Source organism: Colobus angolensis, unplaced genomic scaffold, assembly GCF_000951035.1.
Source record: "Colobus angolensis palliatus isolate OR3802 unplaced genomic scaffold, Cang.pa_1.0 Scaffold179, whole genome shotgun sequence".
In the NCBI taxonomy this organism is placed as follows: domain Eukaryota; kingdom Metazoa; phylum Chordata; class Mammalia; order Primates; family Cercopithecidae; genus Colobus; species Colobus angolensis.
Genome location: NW_012114921.1, coordinates 6,389,945 through 6,415,510, shown reverse-complemented (window position 1 = coordinate 6,415,510; position 25,566 = coordinate 6,389,945). Strand labels below are relative to the sequence as shown.

Below are 25,566 nucleotides of genomic sequence, written 5' to 3'. Positions count from 1 at the left end.
CACACCTCCACATGCCCACACACACCTCCACACACACACACACCTCCACACACACACACCTCCACACGCGCACACACACCTCCACACACGCACACACACACCTCCACACACACACACCTCCACACACGCACACACACCTCCACACACGCACACACACACATCCACACACGCACACACACTTCCACACACGCACACACACCTCCACACACACACTTGCAGGCAGGTCCTGAGCAGCTTCCCTCCCTGGGCTCCTGACCCCCGTCTTCTGTCTGTCGCACAGCTGGGCAGAGTCCTGTCTGCCACTACCCTGGGAGGCTTTGAGAGCAGCCACTTCGGTCTAGGTGGGAGTCTCTAGGGACAATCCAGGAGCCAGGGATGCTACCCAAGGTTTCTGGGCCCATTCTGCAGTGGGTGGCCATTGGTGGATCACACCCCAGGGGGTATGAGGGAGGCGGCAGATCCCGCCAGTCCTTTGCCTCGCTGCCAGGTCAGCCCACATCAGTAAAGCCTCATAGGCACGCAGCAGCTGGTGAGGAGCTTCTCCTTTCTCCTCTTGGGAAGGAGGTTGACCAGGTCTTCTCAGCTCCCTCCCAGCCCTGAGGTTTTTAGACTGTTCTGTGAAGGCACACGTGTATACCAACAGCAGATGACCCCTCATGTGTGCACAGCTCTCTACAGTTTATGAAAGAGCTCCAAGGCTGTCTCCTTTAGTTCTCATAACAGCCCTGGAGGTTGTTTGGTAGATGAGGAGACTGAGACTCAGAGGTGGCCCAGTTGAAAGTGAAGTCACTGCTGTGCACCGCAGTGAGTAATGTGGTATTAAGTCGTGTGTACAGGTCACCAGCCAGTCAGGGCTGCACTGTGACCAGTCCGGGGGATTTTCCTCCCAGGAAGACTCCAGCCAGCTTTGGAGCTGGGCCAGGCCCTGTGCTGGGTGCTGGAGATCTGAGAATGAGTCAGACTTGGCCTCTGTCCCCCAGGAGCTCCTCCCAGTGGGCAGAGAAGAGAGAACCATGCTGGGGTGCCAGGAGAAGGGGCTGCCTGACTGTTGGGGGGGTGCCGGCAGGAGGTCCCTCAAAGCTGCTGCTCTCAGCTAGCCCCTGAGAGACAAGGGAAGGAGGCAGAGGGAGCCACTTGTGCATGGGTGAGGTGGCTTGAAGTGGCATGGGTGTTTGATGGTTGTGGTAGATGGGACCCGAAGGAGGGAGTGTTTGAGGGATGAGGGTGAGAGCGTGGACTGCTGGGCCAGGTAGCTGGTGTCCGTGATGATGGGGAATATCTGCTGTAGACAGCGAGAGGGTAGGGAGCACAGCCTGATGGACTCCTTGCATCCATCCCTTCACTTTGACACTTGCCAGCCCATAGCTAGTCTTATTTCTTCTACACGCCCCTGCATTTTGCCCAGGCAGCATTTCATTTCATCTGTAAATATTTCTGGATGCATCTCTGAAAGATAAGGACTCAAAAAATAAAAAATAAAAAAACCATAATACTAACTTTTAAAATAATCCCTTAATATCATTAAATATCCAGTAATTGTTCTAATTTCTAATTTGTGCCATAAATATGCACAGGTTTTACAGTTTGTTTGAGTGAGATCCAAATAGGAGTCCCTCACTGCAATTGGTTGATTGCTCTTTCATCTTTTATTTTTTCCTAGTAATTTATCTATCAAAGGAATGGGGCCGTTTGTCCTGTGGGGTTTCCCATGGTGTGGGTTTTGTTGACTGTGTCTTTATGATGGTGTTTAACATGTTCTCTGTCCCCTGCATTTCCTGTAACCTGGGACTTAGCTCTAGAAGCTTCATACGGTTTAGGAACAATTTTTTTCTTTTTTTGTCACAGCTGCATCATGGAAGATGTTGTGTACTTCATTCAGGGGGCACATCATGGCTGGTTCTCTTTCTTTTTTGTGTTGTTAGAAACCATCAGTGACCACCGCCTAAATTCATTCATTCTTCAGTGGTCGTAAAATGCTGGTGGTCTAATATCATCATTCCTTTCTCATTTATGAGCTAGAAATCTTTTCCAGTTCAAGACTTCCCTCCATCTACTATTTGGTTACCATCTGGTATAGTTTGTCTACAGAGACAGGATAAATTTCCTGTAATTTTCCAGTTTCAATTAAAAAATGACTTGATTACCTACCCTCCTCTGACAGTGACTAATTGTTTTTGTAAGTATCATTCTGATCTCATGAATTTGAACATACTTGATGTGTTTTAATCCATTGCTGTTCTTGCCCTTATTGATGCTCGAATTAGACCATCTTTGGCCAGCAGGAACCTCTTCAGGATGGTTCCTGAATCCTTTGACATGGCCCCAGGAGTCTGTGCTGGCTTCCTTGATTTCCGGCATGGCATGGGAGGGTTTTCGGTTTTTGGTTTGGAGCACACCTGTCTGGACAGTCTCCCTCCTGCTCAGCATCCTGGCTGACAGCAGAGCAGTTGAGGGTGAGAAGGCTAGCTTGGGACCCATCCCGTGCCAAGTGCAGGGTGGTGAAGCAGGAGGGGAAATGGAGGTCCTCGGGGATCCCAGACTCTGGATCTCCAGGCCCTGGAGCCTCATTAGCAGCTTCTTGAGCCACAGAGGGCTCAGAGCCAAGCCTCGAGTTTGACTAATGATCCTCCCGAGGTCCCAGCAGCTTGTGAGGGCTGCCCTTCCTCCCAGCCATGCAGTCCAGAGCATTCAGAACAGGGCAGAAGCAGAAGGAGGGGGTGAAGGCAGTCAGGGTGTTTTTACTTAGAAAGGGCGCAGAGTTGACAGAAAAGTCGGGGTGAGGAGGTGGGGGAAAGGAACAGCCAGTGTTGAGCCCTTGCTGGGTTCCAGACAGTGGCCAGGTTGGGAAGTCCTGGGTTTGAACCCTGCCTCCTTCACTTGTGCTTGAGGCCAGCCTTCTGCCAGCACCTTCCAGTAGTATCGCCTCAAAAGCCTGTCATGAGGCTCAGGGGTGCTAGTGTGAGCAGGCTGGCCTTGTGCCTGGGACCCAGCAGGGCTCCATTAGGGCAGTAGTACCTCTCACTGCAGTTAGCATTTTCATTTTCTTGGTCTCACATGTCCCATTAGGGAGCATTTCCCTTTGCCGACATCCCTGTTGATGGTAAAAGATGTGCAAACAAAAGTGTCCTTAATGAGCGTGCAGTGGGGAGCAGCTTTTGGCTGAAGTCTGTACACTCAGGTGAGTGCCAGCCTCCTGGTGTACCTCTGGTTCCTCCGCCTGGGTGACCCCCATACCTGGAGTGGTTTTCTTCTAGAAGGAGCTGCTTATGATCCCGATGGGGCTCAGCTCCACTTGGTCCCATGCCCAGCAGGGTCAGGGGTCATGCACCCTGACTTGACAGGGTGAAGGGTTTACCCTTCTCTGCCCAGATGGTGGCTATTGTCCTCATCTGCTTGGGGAATGCCCTGTGGCAGCTGTGCAGATGCTGCTGAGTAGGGTCTGGCACTCCCTTCTCAAACATAGCCCCGCCTGCACCCTGTGTAGCCTCAGCACTTTGCCGGGGTGCCTCCCTCTCTCACCAGACTGGGAGTCTCTTGAGGGGAGGGGCCATGTGATTCACCTGGTTGTCAGTGTCCAGCCTGGGGCTGGGTGCAGAGTGGTCCACAGTGCCAAGGAGCTCATTTTTCAGAGGCAGACAGATCTGGGTTTGAATCCTGGCTTCAAACCAAGGTTGGTCTGCCTCCAGAGCATGTGTGTATTTTCTAGCTGTGTGACCCTGGATGAGTTACATGCCCTGTCTGGGCCAGAGTATTGTCATCTGTGAAGTAGGACTGGATAATAGTCATCTACTCAGAGGTTATCGTGATAATTAAATGGAGATAATTCGTGGTAGTCACAGGCATTTCCCAGATGCTTCATAAGTAATAAAACCAGTGTCTCAGTGTCCCCCATCAATGTCTCTGAATTCATTCATTCAGTCAGTGCATGTTTACTAAACATACTCTCTGGGCCAGGCCCTGGGCTAGGTGCTGGGTGCATAGCAGTGACCGAGACCTATATGGCCCTACCCCCAGAGAACTGACATTCCAGTGATAACATCAGACACTGAGCTCAAAGTCACACAGTTACTTAATTATAACTTGGTAAAGGTAAGTATCTCAGATGAGAGCTGCCAAGGGCCATGAGACTGAGATAGGGGTCCTGGCCTAATCTGAAAAGTCAGGGAGGGCTTCCTGGAGGAAGAGGATGGACACTAAAGGACCAATGGAAGTCTACTGGGTAAAGAGGAGGAGGAAGAATCCGGAGCAGTGAGCAGGGATGGGGGCTGCTGTGGGGGAGGCAGAGAAATGAGGCTGGGGGAGTGCATTGAGAGTTTGGGTCTTATTTTCTAGGGAAGTGACAGGACTGGGTTAGTCTGTGTGGGGCGAGAGTAGATGTAACTGCGGACACTGTTACAGTGTCCCTGGGCGGGGAGACGGGGAATTGGGCCAGGGTAGTGCCGGTAGGATGGAGAGGAGGAGATGGATGTCAGGAGGATGGAGGTGCTCAGACTGGCCTGATTTGATGGAGGGAGGGAAAGCGAAGTAGCCAGTGGGGCTGCAGCAAGGGGGACTGCCAGCATTGGGGTGGGCTGGATGGGTGGATGGTGGTGCTGGTCACTAGGCAGGAGCTGGTGGTAGATGTAGACAGAAGTCTCGGGGAAGGTTGCAGGGAGGCGTGAGAAAGGGAAGCGCACACACGCTGAGAACAACACAGCTGGAAGGAGGCCCAGGGAGCCTCCAAGCCCCGCGGAGATGGGAACCTGAGCCCGGAGATGGGGAGGATTCGCCTGGGTCTCACGCAGGCTTGTGGCAGAGTCGGAACCTGAACCCAGCATTCCTTTCCGTTCTGATTCACTGGAAGCTCGCACCCCCTTTCCTCAGGAAGCCAGCCATCCCCTCACTGTGTCCCCCCATCCTATCCCCCACTCCCCCCACCCAGGTCATCCCAGACTGGAAAGAGCAGGAATGGGACCCTGAAAAGCCCAACGCCTACGTGGGCATCTTCCACTTCCACTTCTGGCGCTTCGGGGAATGGGTGGACGTGGTCATCGATGACCGGCTGCCCACAGTCAACAACCAGCTCATCTACTGCCACTCCAACTCCCGCAATGAGTTCTGGTGTGCCCTGGTGGAGAAGGCCTATGCCAAGTAGGTGCCAGCAGCAGGCAGGCAGGTGGGAGGCCCAGGCGGGGGTGGCACTGGATAGGCTCCTCATGGTGTTTCCTTAGCCAGGGCTTTAGGCACAGAGAGGCGAGGGGCTGGTGCAGGCACGCGGCAGGCCCAACCGCTAGGCCTGCGGGCATAGTCAGCCGAGCCTGCGCTGGGTGGGTTGGAGGCCTGGGCCCTGTAAGGAGAGGAATGTTGGTTACTCCCATTTTAGAGGGAGAAGACTGAGGCCCAGGCAACATCTTGTAGGTAGCCTGGGGCAGAGGCAGCACTCACATTTAGGACCGTTCCTCGAAGGTTCATGCTGCCACGCCCTGCCTGGGGCCTTGGTTGGGGAAGTGGTAACTGAGCTGGGGCCTGGTTGTGCAGGGTGGGCTGCTTGCCTGCCTTCCCCGCTTGCTGGGCCTCCCTCTTGTCCACTGTCCACCTCTGCCTGGCTGACTGTCCATTCTGTCTTTGCTGACCCCTCCTTCTGCTCCGTGCCTTCTGCTTCTGTGTCCCCGGTGCCTAGCACAAAGCCCAGCATAGAAGGGGCACAAGTGAAGTTTTACTGAGCAGTGGGGAGCCCTGGGGAAGAGTGGCCTGCCCAGGCCGTTGCAGGGCAGGGATAGGTCTAGGCCAGGAGGGAGGGAGGGGCATTGGGGTCAGAGGCCAGCCTCGCCAGCTCTAGGGGAGCCACTCCCTGGTTCCTCCTACTAGGCCCATTTGTCAATCTTGCTGGAAAAATATGTGTGTAGGGGCAGGGGCAAGGAGGGAGAGAGACAGAGAACAAGAGAAAGGGGGAGAGAGGAAAAAGAAAGACAACTCCCAACATCAAAAACCGAAGAAAACACACTGGCAGCTTCCACTTTCAATCCTAAGAAAGGAAAGCCAGGCCCCTGGTGGCCACTGAGTCTCCACCACCTGGATACAGGCCTGTCTTCCCCACTCCAGAGGAGCCGACCCAGGGGCCTTGGTTGTCTTTTGTTTTTTTGAAGAACAGTTTCATTGTGGTAAAATATACAAAACATAATGCTTCTCATTTTAACCATGTGGAAACATTCAATTCAGTGGCATTCATTATGATCACAGTGCCATGCGCCATCACCACTACCTGTCCCCAGAACCTTCTCATCATTCCAGCAGGAGCTCTATACCCGTTAAACAGTGACTCCTTCCCCACCCCGACCATTGCTGGCACTTTTGAAAAGTGTTGCTTTTTTTTTTTTTTTTTTTTTTTTTTTTTTTTTTTTTTTTGGACAGCTGATTTTTCAAAATTGAGCCACTAAGGCTTAGGGGAATGTAAGCCTTGTATGTTGGCTTGAGTGTTAAGAACTGGGTTTTAGTGTTAGCTCCGCCGTGGCCTGCTGTGTGACTGTAACAGGTTGTCTGACCCCTCTGAGTTTCAAAAACCTCCCTCATAGAGGTGAAGGATGCAGCCTGGCTGGGGAGCATGAGCTGGGAAGTCTTTCCACATTGCTTCCCAGGCTGGCAGGCTGCTACCAGGCCCTGGATGGAGGCAACACAGCAGACGCACTGGTGGACTTCACGGGTGGTGTTTCTGAGCCCATCGACCTGACCGAGGGTGACTTTGCCAGCGATGAGACTAAGAGGAACCAGCTCTTTGAGCGCATGTTAAAAGTGCACAGCCGGGGCGGCCTCATCAGTGCCTCCATCAAGGTGAGAACACAGCAGGCCCCAGAGGCAGCCCCTCCCCTTCACCCTCACTGACCGAGATGGGAGACAACTGTGACATCCCACACTCAGGTCAGTTCCTATGTATCCAGACCCTCAGCCTCGTGGGGGAGGGGAGAAGTTGGAAGGTGCAACCCCCTGCCCAGACCCTCTAGGCTATGAAAAGCCTTTCCCGCACTGTTCAATCAAAACTTCTTTCTGATCCTCTTGAGTTATGAACGTCTGTGCACCTGAGGGTGGTCCTGATTTCATTAATTGCTCATGTTTTGGATGAGAAAGCTGAGGCCCAGGGAAAACAAAGCTCGAACCCAAGTTTAGCAGACCCTGTGGTGTGCTGGTAAACTGCCTCTGTTGCTAAGTAAAAAGCCCTGATTTGTAGCATTTGCTAATTACTGTGGTGTAAATACTCCCATTGTGGCTGATTTCCAGCTACCCACGTTTAAACAACAGCTATTAACAATATTCCTGGCCGGGTGCGGTGGCTCATGCCTATAATCCCAGCACTTTGGGAGGCCAAGGTGGGCGGATTACCTGAGATTTGAGAGTTTGAGTTTGAGTTTGAGTTTGAGACCAGCCTGACCAACATGGAGAAACCCCATGTCTACTAAAAATACAAAATTAGCCGGGCGTGGTGGTGCGTGCCTGTAATTCCAGCTATTCGGGAGGCTGAGGCTGGAGAATCGCTTGAACCCGGGAGGAAGAGGTAGTGGTGAGCTGAGATCATACCATTGCACTCCAGCCTGGGCAACAAGAGCGAAACTCCGTCTCAAAAACAAAAAACAAAGCAATGTTCCTGAATACTTAACAGTTCCTGTAATATTTAACAACAGCCGAGCCAGTGCACATTTGCACCAGCATTCCCCTGGGCTGACCCACTGTGGGTGCCTTCCTTTACTGAGACTGCTGCCCATGGGGGTGTTCAAGGTCTGTGAACACAGCACTGCCCCATGACTGCAATTCCCGTCCCATCCTGTAGGTCCCGTGCGGCTTCCTGGCCCTCCAGCACGTGAGTCCCTGGTCTGGGTTCCAGTGTGGCCCTGCCTCGCTCAGCAACTGTGTCCTTCCACAGGCAGTGACAGCAGCTGACATGGAGGCCCGCCTGGCGTGCGGCCTGGTAAAGGGCCATGCGTATGCCGTCACTGATGTGCGCAAGGTGCGCCTGGGCCACGGCCTACTGGCCTTCTTCAAGTCAGAGAAGTTGGACATGATCCGCCTACGCAACCCCTGGGGCGAGCGGGAGTGGAACGGGCCCTGGAGTGACACGTGAGGCCTGGGGATGGGGGTGTAGGCACAGGGCATGAGGGCTTGGACAAGGACGGGTGGGCTTCTTGGAGGAGGTGGCACCAGGGCTGGGCCTTGAAGGATCTGGGGAAGGATGACACTAGGAATGAATTACTTTGGAGTGGGTGTATGGGGTGATGGATTGAGCACAAGAAAGACCTGGGGCTGGAGGTGAGCTGACCCGTAGCGGGTGTAGAGACCAGCTTGGTGAGTGGGTGAGGGAGGGAACAGGGAGGGAGGCCACAGCCCTGAGCAAATGGGGGACCCCTCTGTGCTTGGCTCATGGCCCTGGTGAAGCCAGGATGGGAGTGGAGCCCAAGTGCTAAGTGAAGGAGCCTTCTTCACTGGGGGTCACGCCCCCCCCTCCTCCCAGCCTGCAGATTTGCTTCCAGACCTCCCAGCATGGTGGCAGCTCACAGTCCCTTGAGGGAGGAGGCAGGCAGGGCTTCCTGGAGAGGGGCTGGGCATGGCCCCAGTTCCCCTGGCCACACCGTGCCGCTGGAGGCCTGGTGCAAGACTGCCCCTCGGGCCTCCTCGCCTTTGCCGGAGAGATCCTGGTGGGCCTGCCTCTTAGACAGCTCCCTTTCTCCTTCCCGGCCCTCACACCCCAGCTCGGAGGAGTGGCAGAAAGTGAGCAAGAGTGAGCGGGAGAAGATGGGTGTGACGGTGCAGGACGACGGTGAGTTCTGGTGAGTGTGTGTGCCCTGGGCGTCCGGGGCTGAGGGGGAGCTTCCCATGGGCCTGGCGGGGAGCACCAGGTGGGGAGTCAGGAGCCAGGCCTCTCCTGCATGCCTCATCATCAACTTGCTGTGTGGCCATGGACAAGTCACACCGTCTCAGAGCCTGTTTCCTCCTCTGTAAAATTACTTGGGCAATACCAAGCCCTTTGATCCCCACAGTCCCCTCTGCCAAACTGAGGGGTCCTGGAGCCGCTGTGGCACCCAGACCGAGCCCTTGGCATGCAGGTCAGGGAGTCGTCTAAGAGGTGGGCCCACCAGGTTCTCCCCAGCAAGGGTAAGGAGGTATGAAGCACAGTCCAGCACCAGTGGTGTGGTGTGGCGAGGGGCACTAGGTCTATGCCCAGTCCCTCTCCGGGAAGCCCTGCCTGCAGCCTGCCTCCAGGGGCCCTCTGGCAGCCTGATTTCTGAGATTAGGTAGCAGAGGCTCCCAGAGGAGCTAGCTCCCAAGCTGAGACTTGAGGTATAGAGTAGCCCTTGGTGGGCAAGGAAGGAGACGTGGCACAGAGGCGAGAAAACACAGCTGGGTTTGAGAGGGGAGCTAAGCAGGTACGTGGGTGAGCTGGGAAGATGACAGCAGCTCAGCTTAAAGAGCCCAGTAATTGGCTGGGTACAGTGGCTCATGTCTATAATCCCAGCACTTTGGGAGGTCGAGGTAGAAGGATTGCTTGAGGCCAGGAGTTTGAGACCAGCCTGGGCAGCATAGTGGGACCCCATCTCTACAAAAATGAAAAATTAGCTGTGTGTGATAATGTACCCGTGTACACCCAGCTACTTGGGAGGCTGAGGTGGGATGATTGCTTGAACCCAGGAGGTTGAGGTTATAGTGAGCCATGATCGCACCACTGCACTCCATCCTGAGCAAAAGAGCAAGACCCTGTTTCAAAAACAAAAAGAAAAACCCCAGTAGTAATAAGGGTTCATCCTGCATTCATCCAGCCTGCACGAGTCCTGAATGTGGGCCAGGCTCAGTGTCACCCCTCAGCAGAACCTGATACGGAAACTCAGCCCCTTCCTGGAGGGGTACAGGCATCCTGTGTGTGCTGGATTCTTTCGGGGCCCCCAGGCAGACCGGGGGCAGATGGCAGTGGTCCTGGCACCCAATGAGGAGCCCTTCTGCAGGTGTCAGGTCAGCTGCTGCAGAAGGCCACCCAGGCCACTTTGCCAGTCTTGCTCAGGGGTCAGCAGATAAAAACACAGCAGAACTACTTGTCTTTAGAAAGAGTTTCTTCTGAAGGCCTTTCTCTTACATGTTCACAGTTAATTCACTACCCCCTGCCCCCACCAGCCCGCTGGAGGCATTCACAGTGTGCAGTGACCATAGCAACACCCTGGCCACGGCAGCACGCTCACCATGGGGTTCCCACCATCCACTTAAGCCTCACAACAGCCATGGAAGATCGTGGATGCAGATGTGCTTTATAAACTGTAGAGGGCAGCAGACAGTAGTTATTAACACCATTCACGACAGTAACAGCCTGCGTTTGCCCGTGTGCTCTGTCTGCTGAGAGTTGCACTGCCTGCTTTGATTACATTACCTAATTCCTTTGCCAGCTCTGAGATGGGCACCTGCTGTTAGATTCAGCCACATTTTACAGGCGAGGAAACAAGTCAGAAGAGAGGTTAAGGGTCCATGCAATGCCATGCCCATGTCCTTGTGTGGGCTTAGCTCTCCTCTCAAAGCCAGCTGTGTTCTCTCACGTCTGGGCCATATGGACACATTAGGTGGCTGGGCTGGGGGGCCAGGAGCCTGGAGAGGTGTGGGGGCGGTACCCTGCTCAGCCCCTCCCCACATCCAGGATGACCTTCGAGGACGTGTGCCGGTACTTCACGGACATCATCAAGTGCCGCCTGATCAACACATCCTACCTGAGCATCCACAAGACGTGGGAGGAGGCCCGGCTGCACGGCGCCTGGACACTGCACGAGGACCCGCGACAGAACCGCAGTGGCGGCTGCATCAACCACAAGGACACCTTCTTCCAGAACCCGCAGGTGGGCGTTCTCAGGGACCCCCACCCTGCCCCTGCAGCAGCTGCGGAGTGCTTTGCCACTGTCCTCCCAGGGACTCCCGTACGACCTTGGGTAATCCCTGTCCCTCCCTGGGCCTCAGCAAATCTGTCTGTACAGTGGGGGTTAGATGGGGTTACACTGGTCCCATCTGGGGGTCATGAAGCCCCCAGCCTCACAATCTGACCTATAGATGGTAAAAATGAGGAAACCGTGGCTCTGAGGGATGGCTCTGAGGGACATTTGGGTGTCTTATCCTGTGCTACAGGGACATTTAGAGGCTGAGCCAGGGACTCAGCCCCTTGTTTCCACAACAGCACAATTCTGTCCCTTCCTGGGAACTTGGCTGGGCTGGGCTTCCCCATGGGGCCTCTCCCCACAGCCTCCTCAGTCTGACCCATGGCACTGCTTAGCCCTGGTCCTAGATGTGCCTCTGTTGAGCACCACCTGTGTGCCAGGCTCTGTGCAGAGCGGCCACCATGGCATTGGTTTCCCCGGCCTTCATGCAGGGTAGCCGTTGCAGGCATTGGTGGGCCCACCTCACAGCAGAGGGACCAAGGCACAGAGAGGTGTTGTGACTGGTCCAGGCTCTGGAATCTGAGCTTCCGGGAGCCAGCCAGCCCATCCCTGGCGTGGTCTCACTGCAGTGTCTCTGTCTCTCCTTGGCCACACCTGCAGTACATCTTCGACGTCAAGAAGCCAGAAGATGAAGTCCTGATCTGCATCCAGCAGCGGCCAAAGCGGTCCACGCGCCGGGAGGGCAAGGGCGAGAACCTGGCCATTGGCTTTGACATCTACAAGGTGAGGCCAGCCAGGTTTCCTGCTGTGGGTGGGGAGGGGGAGGGAGCTGGAGTTTGGACTGCCCATACCTGGGGAAGAACACTCTAGAACACCTTGGTCACTGCCATCGCCCCAGCCGCCCTGGCCACCGTGGCAAAAGCTGTGAGGATGCCGTGGCATGGGCCCCATTTAGAATATTCGCAGAGGGCCCAGCCTGCCCACGGTTGGCTTCTATGGGAGCTCTCAGCCTGATTGCTTTCTGCCTAAGACCCACAGGCCTGGGATGTTTGGCGGATGAGGAAGGGGAAGATGGCTGGTGGTTGGGGCCAGGCCCTGGGAGGCCCTGGGTATCTGCTGGGCCCCCGCTGCTCCTCCCTCAGGGCTCAGGACCCCTTGCAGCCCCTCAGCCTTCCTGCATTGGAGGCCTTGCTGGGCGCCAGGAGGAGGCATCCTTGAGCACAGCCACGTGGGGTCACTCCTCGCCGCACCCCCTGACCTGGAACCTGAGGCCTTCCACATGTTGTAATGCCCAGTGTGTGGTGACAGTCAGCATGGTGGGACCCCGTGTGCCTGTCAGACCCTGAGAACGGAGTGAAGCCACCGGGACCTGCAGAGGCTGGGTCCATGCTGAGTCCTTGTTGTCTCATGCGCCTGGCCATGCTGTGGCACTTTGTTTATACCCTTGTGCTGGTACATTTGTTGTGTGCTAGTGTCTTGTGACATACTGCTGTGACTTTGGCATGTGGTGATCTTCACTAGTGTGACCAGAACACTTGTTTTGGGATTGTCAGGCAGGTCCTGGCAGCTGGTGATGGCACTTCATGGACATGTGCTGTAACCTCTGCAGATCCTGATATTTGGTTGTGCTGTTAGAGTCAGAAATCCCACTGGCATTGTTACCAGGGGGTTCCTATTGCCGTCTATTTTTTTGTTTTGTTTTGTTTTAAGAGACAGGGTCTTGCTCTGTCACCCAGGCCAGAGTGCAGTGGTGCCATCACAGCTCATTACAGTCTTAAATTCCTGAACTCAAATGATCGTGCCACCTCAGTCTCCCTAGTAGTTGGGACTATAGGTGAACACCACCATGCCTGGCTAATTTTTAAGTTTTTTGTAGAGATGAAGTCTCGCTTTGTTGCCCATGCTGACCTTGAACATCTGGCTTCAAGTGATCCTCCCACCTTGGCCTCCCAAAGCGCTGGGATTACAGGCATGAGCCACTGCGCCCAGCCTCCTTTAATAGTTTTTATTGAGATATAATTCACAGAGCATGCAATTTGGCCATGTAAAGTATACAATCTTATGACTTTTGTGTGATCAGAGTTTGTACAACCATCACCACAATCAATTGTAGAACATTTTCATCTCCCCGAAAGAAACCCACTCCCTTTAACAATCACCACCCACTCCCGTTGACCTCTTGCCTTCAGCCCTACAAACACGAATCCACTTCTGTCTCTATAGATTTGCCTGTTCTGGACATTTCATATAAAGGGATTCCATCGTCCCTTCCATGGTGGTGAGGGGGAGACGGGGTGTTGTAGGGTGTGTCTCCACATGGCCCAGCCCCTCCCACCTCCCGCAGGTGGAGGAGAACCGCCAGTACCGCATGCACAGCCTGCAGCACAAGGCCGCCAGCTCCATTTACATCAACTCACGCAGCGTCTTCCTGCGCACTGATCAGCCCGAGGGCCGCTATGTCATCATCCCCACCACCTTCGAGCCAGGCTACACTGGCGAGTTCCTGCTCCGAGTCTTCACTGATGTGCCCTCCAATTGCCGGTACTTGGGGGCTGGCTTGAGGCCAGTGTGGGTGGAGGTGAGGCCCACACTGGGCCAACCAGGAACCTGCAGCCTCGGAGATGCTCAGTGTCTCTGGGCCTCCAGCCACTCTGGGCTGATACCAGTGCCCATCTCCTTCCCTTCTCTTCCCTTGTTCCCCTGTCTCAGCGTCCCCGGCCACGACTAGGAACAGCTTCTTGTATGTACACTGCACTCTACAGTTGACAGAGAAGCTTTCACTCATCTCATTTGATCTTCTTGCATCCCTGAGCGGGAGGCCTGACTCCCTCACTTTACCAATGAGATTCAGGGGCTGAGGTTAGAAGGGTTGTCCGAGGTCACACAGCCGGTGGTGGAGTCGGGCTGGGTCACCCAGCCTGCCTGGTTCCAGGGTTGGGTCTTGTCACCACAATTTCCTGTCCCATGGGGGTGGCTCTGGGCTCCAGTGCTGAAGCCCTCTGTGTCCCTGCTGGGGCACTGACCCTGTGTGTCTCACACTGCTCTCCACTGTGATATATAGCCCAGGCTCGGTGTCCCCCAAAGGACAGGTGAGCTCTGTGCACGTGCCAGACCCAGGAGGCAGCTTGTGGAGTCAGACGGCTCAGGGTTCTGCCGACCCAGGCTCCCCAGCTTTCCAGCTGTTGGGCAAGCCCTCACCTGGCTGAGCCTGCTGCTTCCTCAGCTGTGAAATGGGCATCGTAATAGCCTTTGTGGAGATTAGGAATCACCCATAACGCCAGCGGAGGACTTGGCACACAGAAGGTGCTCAGCAAGTTGCCCTTGCCCTGGGGAAGGATCGGCAGGAAGCCCCTAGGGCTTGGACAGCTGGGGACTGCTCATGGGAATTTGCCCAGGACCAAATGAAATCAAATCTGGGCTTAATACTGCTTTCCTTCCCTCCCCACTTTCTGAACCCCCTCTTCACCCCTGTCTTCCTGGCCCTTCTCTATCACCCCCCTCTGCCCTGCCACCCCGTATCAGGGAACTGCGCCTGGATGAGCCCCCACACACCTGCTGGAGCTCCCTCTGTGGCTACCCCCAGCTGGTGACCCAGGTACACGTCCTGGGGGCTGCTGGCCTCAAGGACTCCCCAACAGGTGAGCTCTTCCAGGGGAAGTCCCCCGGCCCTCCTGCCAGTTGCCCCATGGCCTCTCTCCGCCAGCACGGACACCAGCCTCAGAGCTCTCCTGCTCGCAGAGGCACTGCAGGCCCAGCCATTCCTGGGGTGATGCCTAATGCTGGGCACATAGAGAGGAAAAGGTTTACCTTCTGCTCTCAGGAGGCTTCCAGCTGGGAGGGAGACCTCAGGAAAGGCTTCCTGGAGGGAGTGGCCTTTTTCCAGGCTGAGAAGATACAAAGCCAGATGAAAGGGGGTAAGGGAGAAAGGTGCTCCGGGCAGAGGGAGCAGTGTGGGTAAAGCTCTGGAGGCTGGAGATGGCCAATGCACCCCTGCTGGCCAGCCTGTCTCTGGAAACGAAGGGGCCTTGAGGTGGGTCAGGCTCCAGTCTCTCCATCTGAATAACTGAGCCAGGTGGGTATCTCACCTGCAGATATCTGTCCCATCCAGGCCCTGCTGCAGCCCCCGCCCCCACCCTCACCCCATCGCCCACTCCCTCTCGCTAGGGGCTAACTCTTACGTAATCATCAAGTGTGAGGGGGACGAAGTCCGCTCGGCCGTGCAGAAGGGCACCTCCACACCAGAGTACAATGTGAAAGGCATCTTCTACCGCAAGAAGCTGAGCCAGCCCATCACTGTACAGGTGAGCCCCTGGTTCCGGAGGCCACCCCCGGGGCTCCCAGCCTGAGGCTTCCCCACTCAGACAGACAAGCCCAGGTGGAAGACCCTCTGACGGAGACCCAGGCATGCTGGGCTCTAGCTGTCTGTCCCTGACCCCTGGTGTGGCTTTGGGAGCTCTCTTGCCACTCCAAGGTCCCTCTGTAGGTAGGTTAATTTGATTCGTTGGTGTGGTCCTGAGATCCAGCAGGGTCAGTCTCCTGACTGGGGACAGCAGTCATCTCTGCTGACCTCACCCTCAGCTTTGGGAACTGTCCCTCCCATTCCCCCATGGGGGCCCCACCTGGAAAGTGGCACTGAGCTGCTGTGTGGTGGGTGTGGCTATTTCCCAAGAGCCTTGGGCAGGGCATAGAAAGCCAGTGTCCTCGCATGGCTTCCTTCTCCTCTCAGGCTGATGTAGCCTGGGGATGATGATTCTGAACTCAATAGTAGGGAGCTCTCTGGCCCGCAGGCCTTGGTCAGCATCTCTGTCAATGAGACAGCATCTGTAAACAAGCATTTGGGGCCCCCTGGGGGAGCCACTGTGGCTTATCCAAGTTTTCTTAACACTGGGTCACACTGGATCAAATCACAGACCTGTATGTCTCAGGGCTGGAAAGACCCCTAAGGGCAGCTGACTCAACCCTCATATTAAAGATGGGGAAACTAGGGCAGTGGGCGTATCGCTTGTCCAAGTTCACCAAGATCACTAGCGGAGCTGATAACAGATTTCACTTTATGCATGGGAGGGAGCTTAGTTAGCTGAGGAGCCTGAGGCTCTGGAAGGGGCACCACCTTGCCCATGGTTCATGGAGAGGCAGACAGCCCAGGGCCCCTGATCCTCAGCCAGGCTTGCACTTCAAGGCCCTGCCACCACCACCAGCACTCCCCATAGACCTGAGTAGGGGGTGGAGAAGTGAGCCAGCTTGCACCTTGGGCTAACATGTGGGACTGTGCTCAGCCATGTCCCCTGGGATACCGGGGCACACCAGGACCAAGTGGCAGACCTGTGGGCCTCAGCCTTGGGGCCAGGCCATGCCTGCCACCCCCTGACAGAACAGGTTCCACAGTGCTGCCCTTGCTTCCTACCTTCTGGACTTGGAGGTAGCCCGCCCCTCCCATGATCCTCTGTCTCTTCGCAGGTCTGGAACCACCGAGTGCTAAAGGATGAATTTCTGGGCCAGGTGCACCTAAAGGCTGACCCAGACAACCTCCAGGCCCTGCATACCCTCCACCTCCGGGACCGAAACAGCCGGCAGCCCAGCGACCTGCCAGGCACTGTGGCTGTGCACATTCTCAGCAGCACCTCCCTCATGGCTGTCTGACACCTACCCACCTGCCTGGCTCCAGCAGTTCCCACCACCATCTGCATGTCCCCACTGGGCCTGGGTCTAGCCTGGGAGCCAGGACACTGGGGTCCTTTTCCCACTCTTCCACTGACTTGCTGTGTGACCTTAGGAAGTCTCTGCCCCTCTCTCAGCCTCAGTGTCCTGAGGGCCCCAAAGCATTCCCTTCTCGTGGAGGAGCTTCCTTGCTGAGATTTCAGATAGTCCTCCCCACCTCAATTGTCACCACTGCTAAGGGACTCTATCCGTTGAAAACATTTTCCTAAGGCCCTGCTGTCTGCCGAGGAGTGCCAAGAAGATGTCACTTGTTTACACACAAACTGCCACATCCCCAAGCCCCATTCTTGCTCCTTGTGTCTTAGGCCCAACCCAGCCTCCCAGACCTCACTTTCCCCACCAACAATACCTGGTGTTGTCCCACCTTGAAAGGACTCTTGGCTCCTGCCAGATTCCTGCTCAGGCTGGAATTGGGAAGATATGCAGGTGACATTTGTTCATTCTCTAATCCTGTCCACTCACCCATCCATTTCCTCACTCAGTGGAGATTTGCCAAATGAATAAATGACACCTTTGAGGCCCCAGGTGAAGCGGGGCCCTCCTCCGGCCTCTACCTTGGGCCTCGCTTCTGTCCTCAGGTCCTCTCAGAGGCAGATACCCAGGGGAGCTGCAGCTGCCTGCTCGTTCTAGCTTCCGATTCCATTCCCAGCCCCTGGGTTAAGGTCCCTGGAGAGGTGGTATCAGTAGGGGTGAGGAAGGGCATCTTCCTGACTCCTCTGCCCCGTGCTGGAAGGAGCATGCCTGGGTTAGTGGGCCAGAGGCCAGGCAGGTGGAGGGGCTTGGGGACCAGAGGGGAGAGGTGCTCCCAGAGCCTCTCTGCTGTAAGACCCCAGCTTTTCCTGAAAGACAGGACTCTGGGGTGTGTGGTGCCAGGCCCACCAGAGTCAGGCCACCCACTGGGCTTGGCAGGAGATAGGGAGCCCCACTCATCACCTGACCACAGCCCCCCACCAACATTCCCCCAAAATGCAGCCTAGGAGGCCACAGTGCTCTTCTTCCTGCCCGGACCAAAATGTTCCTTTTAGTCCTCAATGTTTTATATTATTTTTGTGTTGAAAACCTCAATTTTAATCAGGGGTTTTAAAAGAAAATTCAAAGTCTGAACCTCCATTTTTCTTCTTGGCTCCAGTTTTGCTGGTCCTCTGGAGAACTCTTCGTAAGCGTTGGCGCCGTGACCCACTTGGGATCTCTTCTGTGCGCTTCTCGGGCTTCCAGACCAGGTGTAGCAAATGAAAAAGTGCAGTTAATTCAAGAACAGGAATTCCTGTGTCCTTGCTGGGAATTCCTTTTGGGAACTTGACTTTTCGACTCCAGATCCTGCTGTCTGGATAGTGTTCTGGCTGGAGGTGCTGGATTCTCTGACTTTGCCTCCTCACTCTGTGTCTGGCTCTGCTCCTGGGTCTTGGCCCTGGGCCATATGAGGGGCCAGAAATTATTTGAACAACAAGGAGGACAAGAGCATTCTTGAAAGCCGGGACTTCCCCTCAAGAACCTGGGCCTGGGGCCAGGACTCTGCATGACTGGGAGCAAGTCACTTAAACCTCCTGTGCCTCAATTTCCCCCTTCTACCAAGTAGGGCCAATGATTCTTGTGTGTCAGCACTCTTACTACCAAGTGCTGAGTAAGGGCAAAATAATACCCCTTTCTCTATGTATCTCTGTATGTGCACACACTAGATATATATATGTTCATGTAATCACCACTTCTCTATGTCTATTTCAAATCAAGGCTCTTGAGTAGGAGAAGTGAGCCAGCTTGCACCTCGGGCTAACACATGGGACTTTGCTCAGCCATGTCCCCTGGGATACAGGGGTACACCAGGACCAAGTGGCAGACCTGTGGGCTTCAGCCTCGGGGCCAGGCCATGCCTGCCACCCCCTGACAGAACAGGTTCCACAGTGCTGCCTTTGCTTCCTGCCCCTTGAGGTGGGCCAGGCTGGCTCCTGGCTATTGCAGGGATCTCTGGTCCCCAGGAGACCTTGGGGGCCAGGCAGGTAAGGATCAGGGGAGGTAGGGGAGAGCAATTACTTTGTTCACTGTATGCACCCATAGGGGCCTGGGAGTCCCCATTTGCAGGTGGGTGGGGTCTCCAGCCCACACTACCCAGACCTGGGCTTTCCTCTTCTCAGGATCCACCACACGGTTGGGGGACAAGAAGCCTGTTCTATTCTCAGTAAATCTTACCACAATTCCAAAAAGACTTTCTTGTGTCTCTCTGTCCCTCTGGGGGGAAGGGAGAATGGAGGAATATTCCCCAGGCCTGGGCGACTGTCCTCCGGTCAGTGGGAAGACCTCACTGCCTGCCTGGTGCACCTGTGAGCTGAGATTGTGGGGATCATTCAGTCATTCCTTAATTCAGTAGATCTGTATGGGGCTGGCTTTGTGCCAAGGCCTGTCCTGGACACCTGGGATGTGGGGAACCAGGCATAGCAATCACTGCTCTGGAACAGTCTACAAACGAGCAGGGAGCACAAAGACATACTCTGGTCACGACAAACTACACCGCACATTACTGATGGGACAGTGTGGGCCTGCTGGGTTAGAGACTGCCTACTCCCTGATCCATGCATGAAAGGCTGGGAAGAGGAGATGGGTTTTCGGGGCACAGGAAGGTGTGGGGGGACCAGAGCAGAGGCTACTGAGGGCAGACGCAGGCATCTTGGGCCAGGAAGCTGGTGTGGTGGTGGGAAGCAGCAGAGTTGGGATGATTCTGAAAGCAGAATGGATGACTCAATGAAAAACTGGACTTGGGAGACGGGCTGAGTGCAGTGTGAGGGCAAAGTGAACTGAGATGCCTCGCTTTCTTCACGGGACTGAGAAACAGGCGTTGCAAATCGTGTGATCTGCTTGGCGTAGTGTCTGGTTCATAGCGTGGCTGAGCACAGTGTAGCTGTCATCCTGGTGTTTGGAGGCCACCCTGTCCCCCACAACATGCCCACCTCTCTGCCCCATCCCCACAGCTCACTGCATTTTGTCCCTGCTGCCAGCCGTGTGCCATGGGCTTCCCTGTGCTCCCCGGGGTCTCATTTTCCCACCGTGTAGGGCTGACACCACTGGCCCTGCCCAGCCTGGGAGGATGGAGAGGGGGGACTTGAGGAGTGGCCAGTACTAGGTTTCAGCAGCAGGTGTAAATCCTAGGTGGGGACTGTGTTCCAGGGACTCCTGGACTCCTGTTAGGCCCACCAGACTAAGGGGCAGATGGCATCCTGGGGTCTTCCTGGGTCAGGGTCGTCGGGTCTGAGGGGACCCAGGCCCTAGCAGAAGCTGCCTCCTGTCACGGTCACTTCCCAGCGGTGCTCAGCCCGCCTGACGGAAGCAGCGGGGCAGTGGGGCCTATGACCAGCAGGTGGCGCTGGCGAGCTATAGCGCCCCTTTGAGCCCCCACCCCACCTTCTGGGTAGCTTCCCTGCAGACACCCCAGTTACGGGGGCTAGGGACCCAAAAGAGACATCCTTCTGCCACTCAGAGCTGCCCTGGAGAGGTGCACGATGGGGCTGCCGACAGGTGCGTGGCCACCGAGGGCGGAAAGGAGAAACTGCCAGGTCCTGATAGGGCCCCGGGAGGTCTCCACCCTCGACAACGCTAATAACAAAGACCTGTGCTCCTCTTTGCTTGGTTCTGCCCACCCCTTTAAATCACAGATTTCACTTCAGTTTGTATGTGTCGCTGTCACATGTGGGGTGGCTCCTAGTCAGCTGGTTTGGCAAAGTTTCTGGATGATTACAGAATAACATGTGTCCCCAACCCGCAGAGCAGGTTGTGGGGGCAATGTTGCATTGACGAGCGTCAGGGGACACACATCAGAGGCAAGGGTGGGTGTGCAGGAGGGAGAAGGCGCAGAAGGCAGGGCTATAGCTCAGCACTCTCTCTCCTGCCATGCTCTGCCTGACCGTTCTCTCTCCCAAATAGCCAGGTCGAGGAGGAGGAAATGGGGCTGGAGGAGGGCAGCGGGCTGAGACCCCAGCATATCAGAGACTAAGTCAGGATCACATGGGGTTTCCTGCTCAGGTGCTGAGACAGCAGGCCATGTCCTGCAAACAACAGGAGGCACCTGAAGCCAGCCTGGGGTGCCCAGGCCCAGGTGTGGTGCATTCAGCAGCACAGCCAGAGACAGACCCCAATGACCCTGCCTCCCTGTCGGCAGCCAGTGCTCCGAACAGAGCCCTGAGCAGCCTCTGGACGTTAGTCCCAGCCCCAGCACAGCCCGTCCCCCAAGCTGATGTCACCGCACCCAGACCTTGGAGGCCCCCTCCGGCTCCGCCTCCCGGGAGAAGGCTGTGGAATGAGGAGGGGAGGGCAGCAGTGCTGGCTGGACAGCCGCTCTGGGCAGGAGAGAGAGGGAGAGACAAGACACACACAGAGAGACGGCGAGGAAGGAAAATATCCAGAGGGACGTCCAGAGTGAGACTCGGAGCGAGACAGAGGAAGAGGGGACGTGTGTTTGCAGACTGGCTGGGCCCATGACCCCAGTTTCCCGAGTCCTCCGTGCAGGTGGCAGCTGTACCAGGCTGGCAGGCCACTGAGAGTGAGCAGCTGGGCCCCAGGTAAGGATGGGCTGCCCACTGTCCTGGGGCGTTGGGAGGGGTTTGGATGTGGAGGAGTCATGGACTTGAGCTACCTCTAGATCCTCTGCCCTGCAGCCACTTTCTCCTGGGACTAGGCTTCCTGCCACCCTTGAGGGCTCAGTCACCATAGCCACTGAACGAAATTGTCCTGAGCCTGGGAAGATGGACGCGTGTCCTCTGGAGGAGGGAAGAGCCAAGGGGCATGTTGTCCATCAAATCTTCTCTGAGCTGGGGCTGGGGTTAGGGGCATCCTGGCGCCAGGGGACTAGACATGCTGTGGTGGCAGAGAGAGAGAAGAGTCCGTTCTCTCTCTGTCTCCTTTGCTTTCTCTTTGACACTGTTTATCTCCAATTCTGGATAAGTCACTTCCTTCCTCTATGCACCAAATGTCCCATCTGTGAAATGGGAGTATGAAGCCCCACCAGCCAGGGTTGTAGCGGGGAAGAGGTAAAACCTGGCATAGACATAGAAATATAAATACAGCCTATGGCCCCTGTGGTCAGTTGGAAAAGAAATTAACTTGAACGTGGTCTAGTTCTCATTTTTAGAAATAAAATGTATGTCTTGTCATTTTAACATATGGCCCTTAAATTCCATGCCCTCACCACTCTCCTCTGATCCACATCCCTTGGAGCCCCACATCTCTAGTGAAAGCACTGGCTCTGCCCCCAGCCCTCACGGCTCATGTTGGCATAGGGTGCCGGCTCCACAGCCTGGGCACCATCTTCAGACAAGCGCCCAGTGGCATTTGCCTGCTGGCCCTGTAGAATCCACACCCCCACCAGGCACCCAGACTAGTTCAGGTCTCTGGAAGGACCGTGGGTTTGCTGTGTTCCAGAGCTCCAGGGCAGGGGTCAGGGCTCGGGTGTCAGGCGGTGTCATGGGCAGAGGATCGAATGCCCGGCAGCTCTGAATGGTCCCTTGTGAAAAATTGATGCGCATTCTAGGGGACAGGTTGGGAGCCAGAGGGGCCTCACACCAGGGCCTGTAGGCTGGGGCTGCCTTTTAAGCTCCTTCCAGAGCCCATCTCTGGGCCTGGCCCTGTGCTGGGCCAGGCTGGAGACAAGGCAATGTCTCAGACCCTCTCCCACCGGCCACATCCCACCCTGGATCAACTCCCCAACTTTGGGGGCAGAGGTGGGACAGATCCTTACCCTGACAACATAATGCATATAGTCAAAATGGGATAAAGGGGAATATAGAGGCTCTTGGCAGCTTTGGGGTGGTCAGGGAAGGCTTCTTGGAGGAGGTATCATCTGAACTGAACCATGAACCATAGGTGGAAATTCACTAGTCAAAAATTCAGGTAGAAGGGCCAGTGTGTAAAGGCCAGGAGATGGCAAGAGCTGGCGTTTTTCAGGAACAGTGAGTCACTGAGGATGTCCAAGTATAAGGGTATGAAAGGGAGTGAGCAGTGAGAGAAAAGACTGAGACATCAGCAGGGGCCAGACTGTGCTGGGCCTGGGGGGCCCAGGCCCAGGTGCGGTGCATTCAGCAGCACAGCCAGAGACAGACCCCAATGACCCTGCCTCCCCGTCGGCAGCCAGTGCTCTGCACTGAGCCATCCTGAGGGCAGTGGGTGCTCTTGAGAGGTTTCAGGCAGGGTGTGCCATGAGCAGGTCATGCCCAGCCCATGACCTTCCCCTCTCTCAGGCTTGTCCTTGTCACCCACATTCCTGGGACAATCCCTAAGCTGAGTGCCAGAGATTAAGTCCTAGTCCTAAATTTGCTCTGGCTAGCTGTGTGACCCTGGGCAAGTCTTGGTCCCTCTCTGGGCCCCTTTGCCATAGGTCCCTGTGGGGCCAGACTTGCTACTTTCTAGGAGCCCTTTGGGAATCTCTGAATGACAGTGACTGAAAGAAGAATTCAGCTGCTCTGGGCAGTGGCGCTGGTGACAGTGGCTGAGGCTCAGGTCACACAGGTTGGGCAGTGGCCAGAGGGAGAGAAGCCAGGGAGGGTTCCCTCGAGGGAGGAGGAGCTGGGGCTTTGGGAGGAGCCCAGGTGACCCCATCCAGGCTCCAGGCTTCCAGGGCTGGCCTGCCCGGAAGCATGACACGGTCTCTCTCCCTGCAGAACTGTGCCTGGCCCAGTGGGCAGCAGGAGCTCCTGACTTGGAACCATGGTGATTCTTCAGCAGGTGAGTGCTCCCACCTCTTTGGGTGGCCTGTCCTCCCCATCCCATATCCCCTCTTCCATATGCTTACCCATGGGACACCCTCCCCAGGGTGTTCTCTTGGAAAATTGCTACATTTCCAAACCCAGCCCTCCAGGCCCAGTCTGAAACCTGTTCCCTCTGATGTACCGGCTGGGGTTTCCTTCTCTCACGGGCTCACCCCATTGGGCAGAAATGATTTTATTTACAGACATCTCTGGATCCCAGGCAGTGGAACAGCATGTGCAAAGGCCTAGATGTGGGAAGGTCCCTGGTGAAGAGGAGAGGAGGTTGGCAAGGCTCCCAAAGCCAGGCCAGAAAGGGCCCTGAGCCCAACTTATCCTTAGGGCCTTGGGGGGCAGTGGCTGGAGGGCGGGGGGGAACGTGGCTTGAGCTGGAGCCCCCTGGGATTTTATGGGAAGTAGCAGAGGTGCTGCCCTGAGCTGAGTCCTCCAGCCCCCCTTCCTACTGAGGGCCACAGTGGCCTCTGACCCTCAGCCCTTCCCCGTGATCAGTCTGAGGCTCTAATGAGCTCCTGGTCTCCAGAGCAGAAGCCAGGAATGTGGGCCCTGAGCCAGGTGGGCCTGGCAGCAGGCTGTAGGGCTTGTGGGGCTGTGTGCTGTGGGGCTTGGCCAGCAGCTTCTCGGTCTCCAGGGTCACCAGAGGCCAATGGCTCAGCCTTGCCTGGCCACCCTGAGGCTGCACGGACCGGCCTGTTTGCAGATGAGTGTGCGCTTGTGTGTCTGTGTGTGAGTGAGAGGCAGGCTTCAGGGCAGCATCAGGACAGACATTCTTCCATCCTAGGGGCTGGAGGAGACCCCCTCTAGAGCCCCTTGGCCTGAGAGCCTGTTCAAATGCCCATTAGAGATGGGCAGGATCTAGGAGAGGAAAAGTCCATTCGCTGAGTGTTTGCTGTGTGCCAGGGCCTGGGCCCCCATGGCTCTCCAGGGGCATCCTCCCTCAGGGGGCCTCTGAGGCAGGCCTCTGGCTGAAGGGACCTCCTCACCACCCCTCCCCTCCTGCCCCTCTGAACACTGACCCGCTTCCAGCTGTGGGTGGCCTCTGTTGGGAGCAAGTGTCTTGTAGGTGAATGCCTGCTCTGCCTGCTCTCAAGTAGGAAGTACACTCGGCTGCTTCCTTGGTCCTGAAGAAAGCCCAGCCCTGGTGAACCAGCCAGCTCTGCAGTTGCACAGGCCAGACCCAATGGGCTCCAGCCCAGGCTTTGCTATTGATGAGTGGGAGGGCCTTGGGTACGTTACACAGCCTTCCTGAGCCTCAGTTTCCTCATATGTAAAATGAAGATTAAAAGCCTCTTTTCCCACAGCTGCTGATGCGAGGCTAAAATGCCACGTGGAGCTCCATGAAAATGCTTCTTCCTTCATCTGCTTCCCTAGTCAGCCCTCTCCTCTCTTCCTGCCACATCCTTCCCTGTCCTGAAAGATCCACGGAGCGCTTGGCTTCCTCTCTTGCCTGACTGACTTCTACTCAGGCTTCAGTGTGGCCTCTGCTTCCTTTGGGAGGCTTCCCTGCTCTGCAAACCCCAGAGCCTTGTCCACAGTCCTCCTTCTTTCTCTGCCTACCTGGGGCTTCCTGATGAGTCCTGGACAGGAGGGACAGCCTTCATCCTGTTTCCCATGGATCTTTCAGGATAGGGAAGGAACAGGCAGGAAGAGAGGAGGAGAGAGGCAGACCGGGGAAGCAGATGAAGGAAGAAGCATTTTCATGGAGTCCCAAATGGCATTTTAGCCTCACAATGGCAGCTGTGGGAAAAGAGGGTTTGTTTGTTTGTTTGCTTGTTTGTTTTGAGATACAGTCTCGCTGTGTCACCAGCCTGAAGTGCTATGGCATGACTTTGGCTCAGTGCAACCTTCGACTCCCTGATTCAAGCAATTCTCCTGCCTCAGCCTCCTGAGTAGCTGGGATTACAGACACACGCCACCACATCCAATTAATTTCTGTATTTTTAGTAGAGATGGGGTTTCACCATGTTGGCCAGGATGGTCTCGATCTCCTGACCTCGTGATCCACTCACCTCGACCTCCCAAAGTACTGGGATTACAGGTGTGAGCCACCGCACCCAGCCGGAAAAGAGGTTTTTAATCTGCATTTTGCATATGAGGAAACAGGCTCAGGAAGGCTGAGTAACGTGCCCAACACCCTCTCACTCATCAACAGCAAAGCACAAGATGGATCCCACTGGGCTTGGTCTGTGGAACTACAGAGCGGGTCAGCTCCCTGGGGCTGGGTTTTTTTTTTTTTTTTT

General features: G+C 55.7%; 2 protein-coding genes across 5 annotated transcripts in view; both read left to right on the top strand.

Annotated features, from left to right (window-relative positions):
• The window catches only part of CAPN5 (calpain 5), a 58,293-nt gene extending 39,509 nt beyond the window's left edge, over positions 1-18,784 (top strand). For both annotated transcript variants that reach the window (XM_011938944.1, XM_011938945.1), the window contains 10 exons: positions 4,922-5,130; positions 6,615-6,807; positions 7,892-8,085; positions 8,715-8,792; positions 10,640-10,835; positions 11,529-11,651; positions 13,213-13,409; positions 14,391-14,506; positions 15,033-15,169; positions 16,326-18,784. In XM_011938944.1, coding sequence (XP_011794334.1) covers positions 4,922-5,130; positions 6,615-6,807; positions 7,892-8,085; positions 8,715-8,792; positions 10,640-10,835; positions 11,529-11,651; positions 13,213-13,409; positions 14,391-14,506; positions 15,033-15,169; positions 16,326-16,508 — 1,626 coding nt within the window. In that variant the 3' untranslated portion in view covers positions 16,509-18,784. The remainder of the gene's footprint in view (positions 1-4,921; positions 5,131-6,614; positions 6,808-7,891; positions 8,086-8,714; positions 8,793-10,639; positions 10,836-11,528; positions 11,652-13,212; positions 13,410-14,390; positions 14,507-15,032; positions 15,170-16,325) is intronic.
• A 2,121-nt stretch (positions 18,785-20,905) lies between these two features.
• MYO7A (myosin VIIA) overlaps positions 20,906-25,566 on the top strand; it is an 87,291-nt gene continuing 82,630 nt past the window's right edge. For 2 of the 3 annotated variants that reach the window (XM_011938942.1, XM_011938940.1), the window contains exons 1-2: positions 20,912-21,130; positions 23,225-23,288. In XM_011938942.1, coding sequence (XP_011794332.1) covers positions 23,271-23,288 — 18 coding nt within the window. In that variant the 5' untranslated portion in view covers positions 20,912-21,130; positions 23,225-23,270. Of the gene's footprint in view, positions 21,131-23,224; positions 23,289-25,566 lie in introns of all 3 variants that reach the window. The other variant, XM_011938939.1, reaches the window with a different exon arrangement.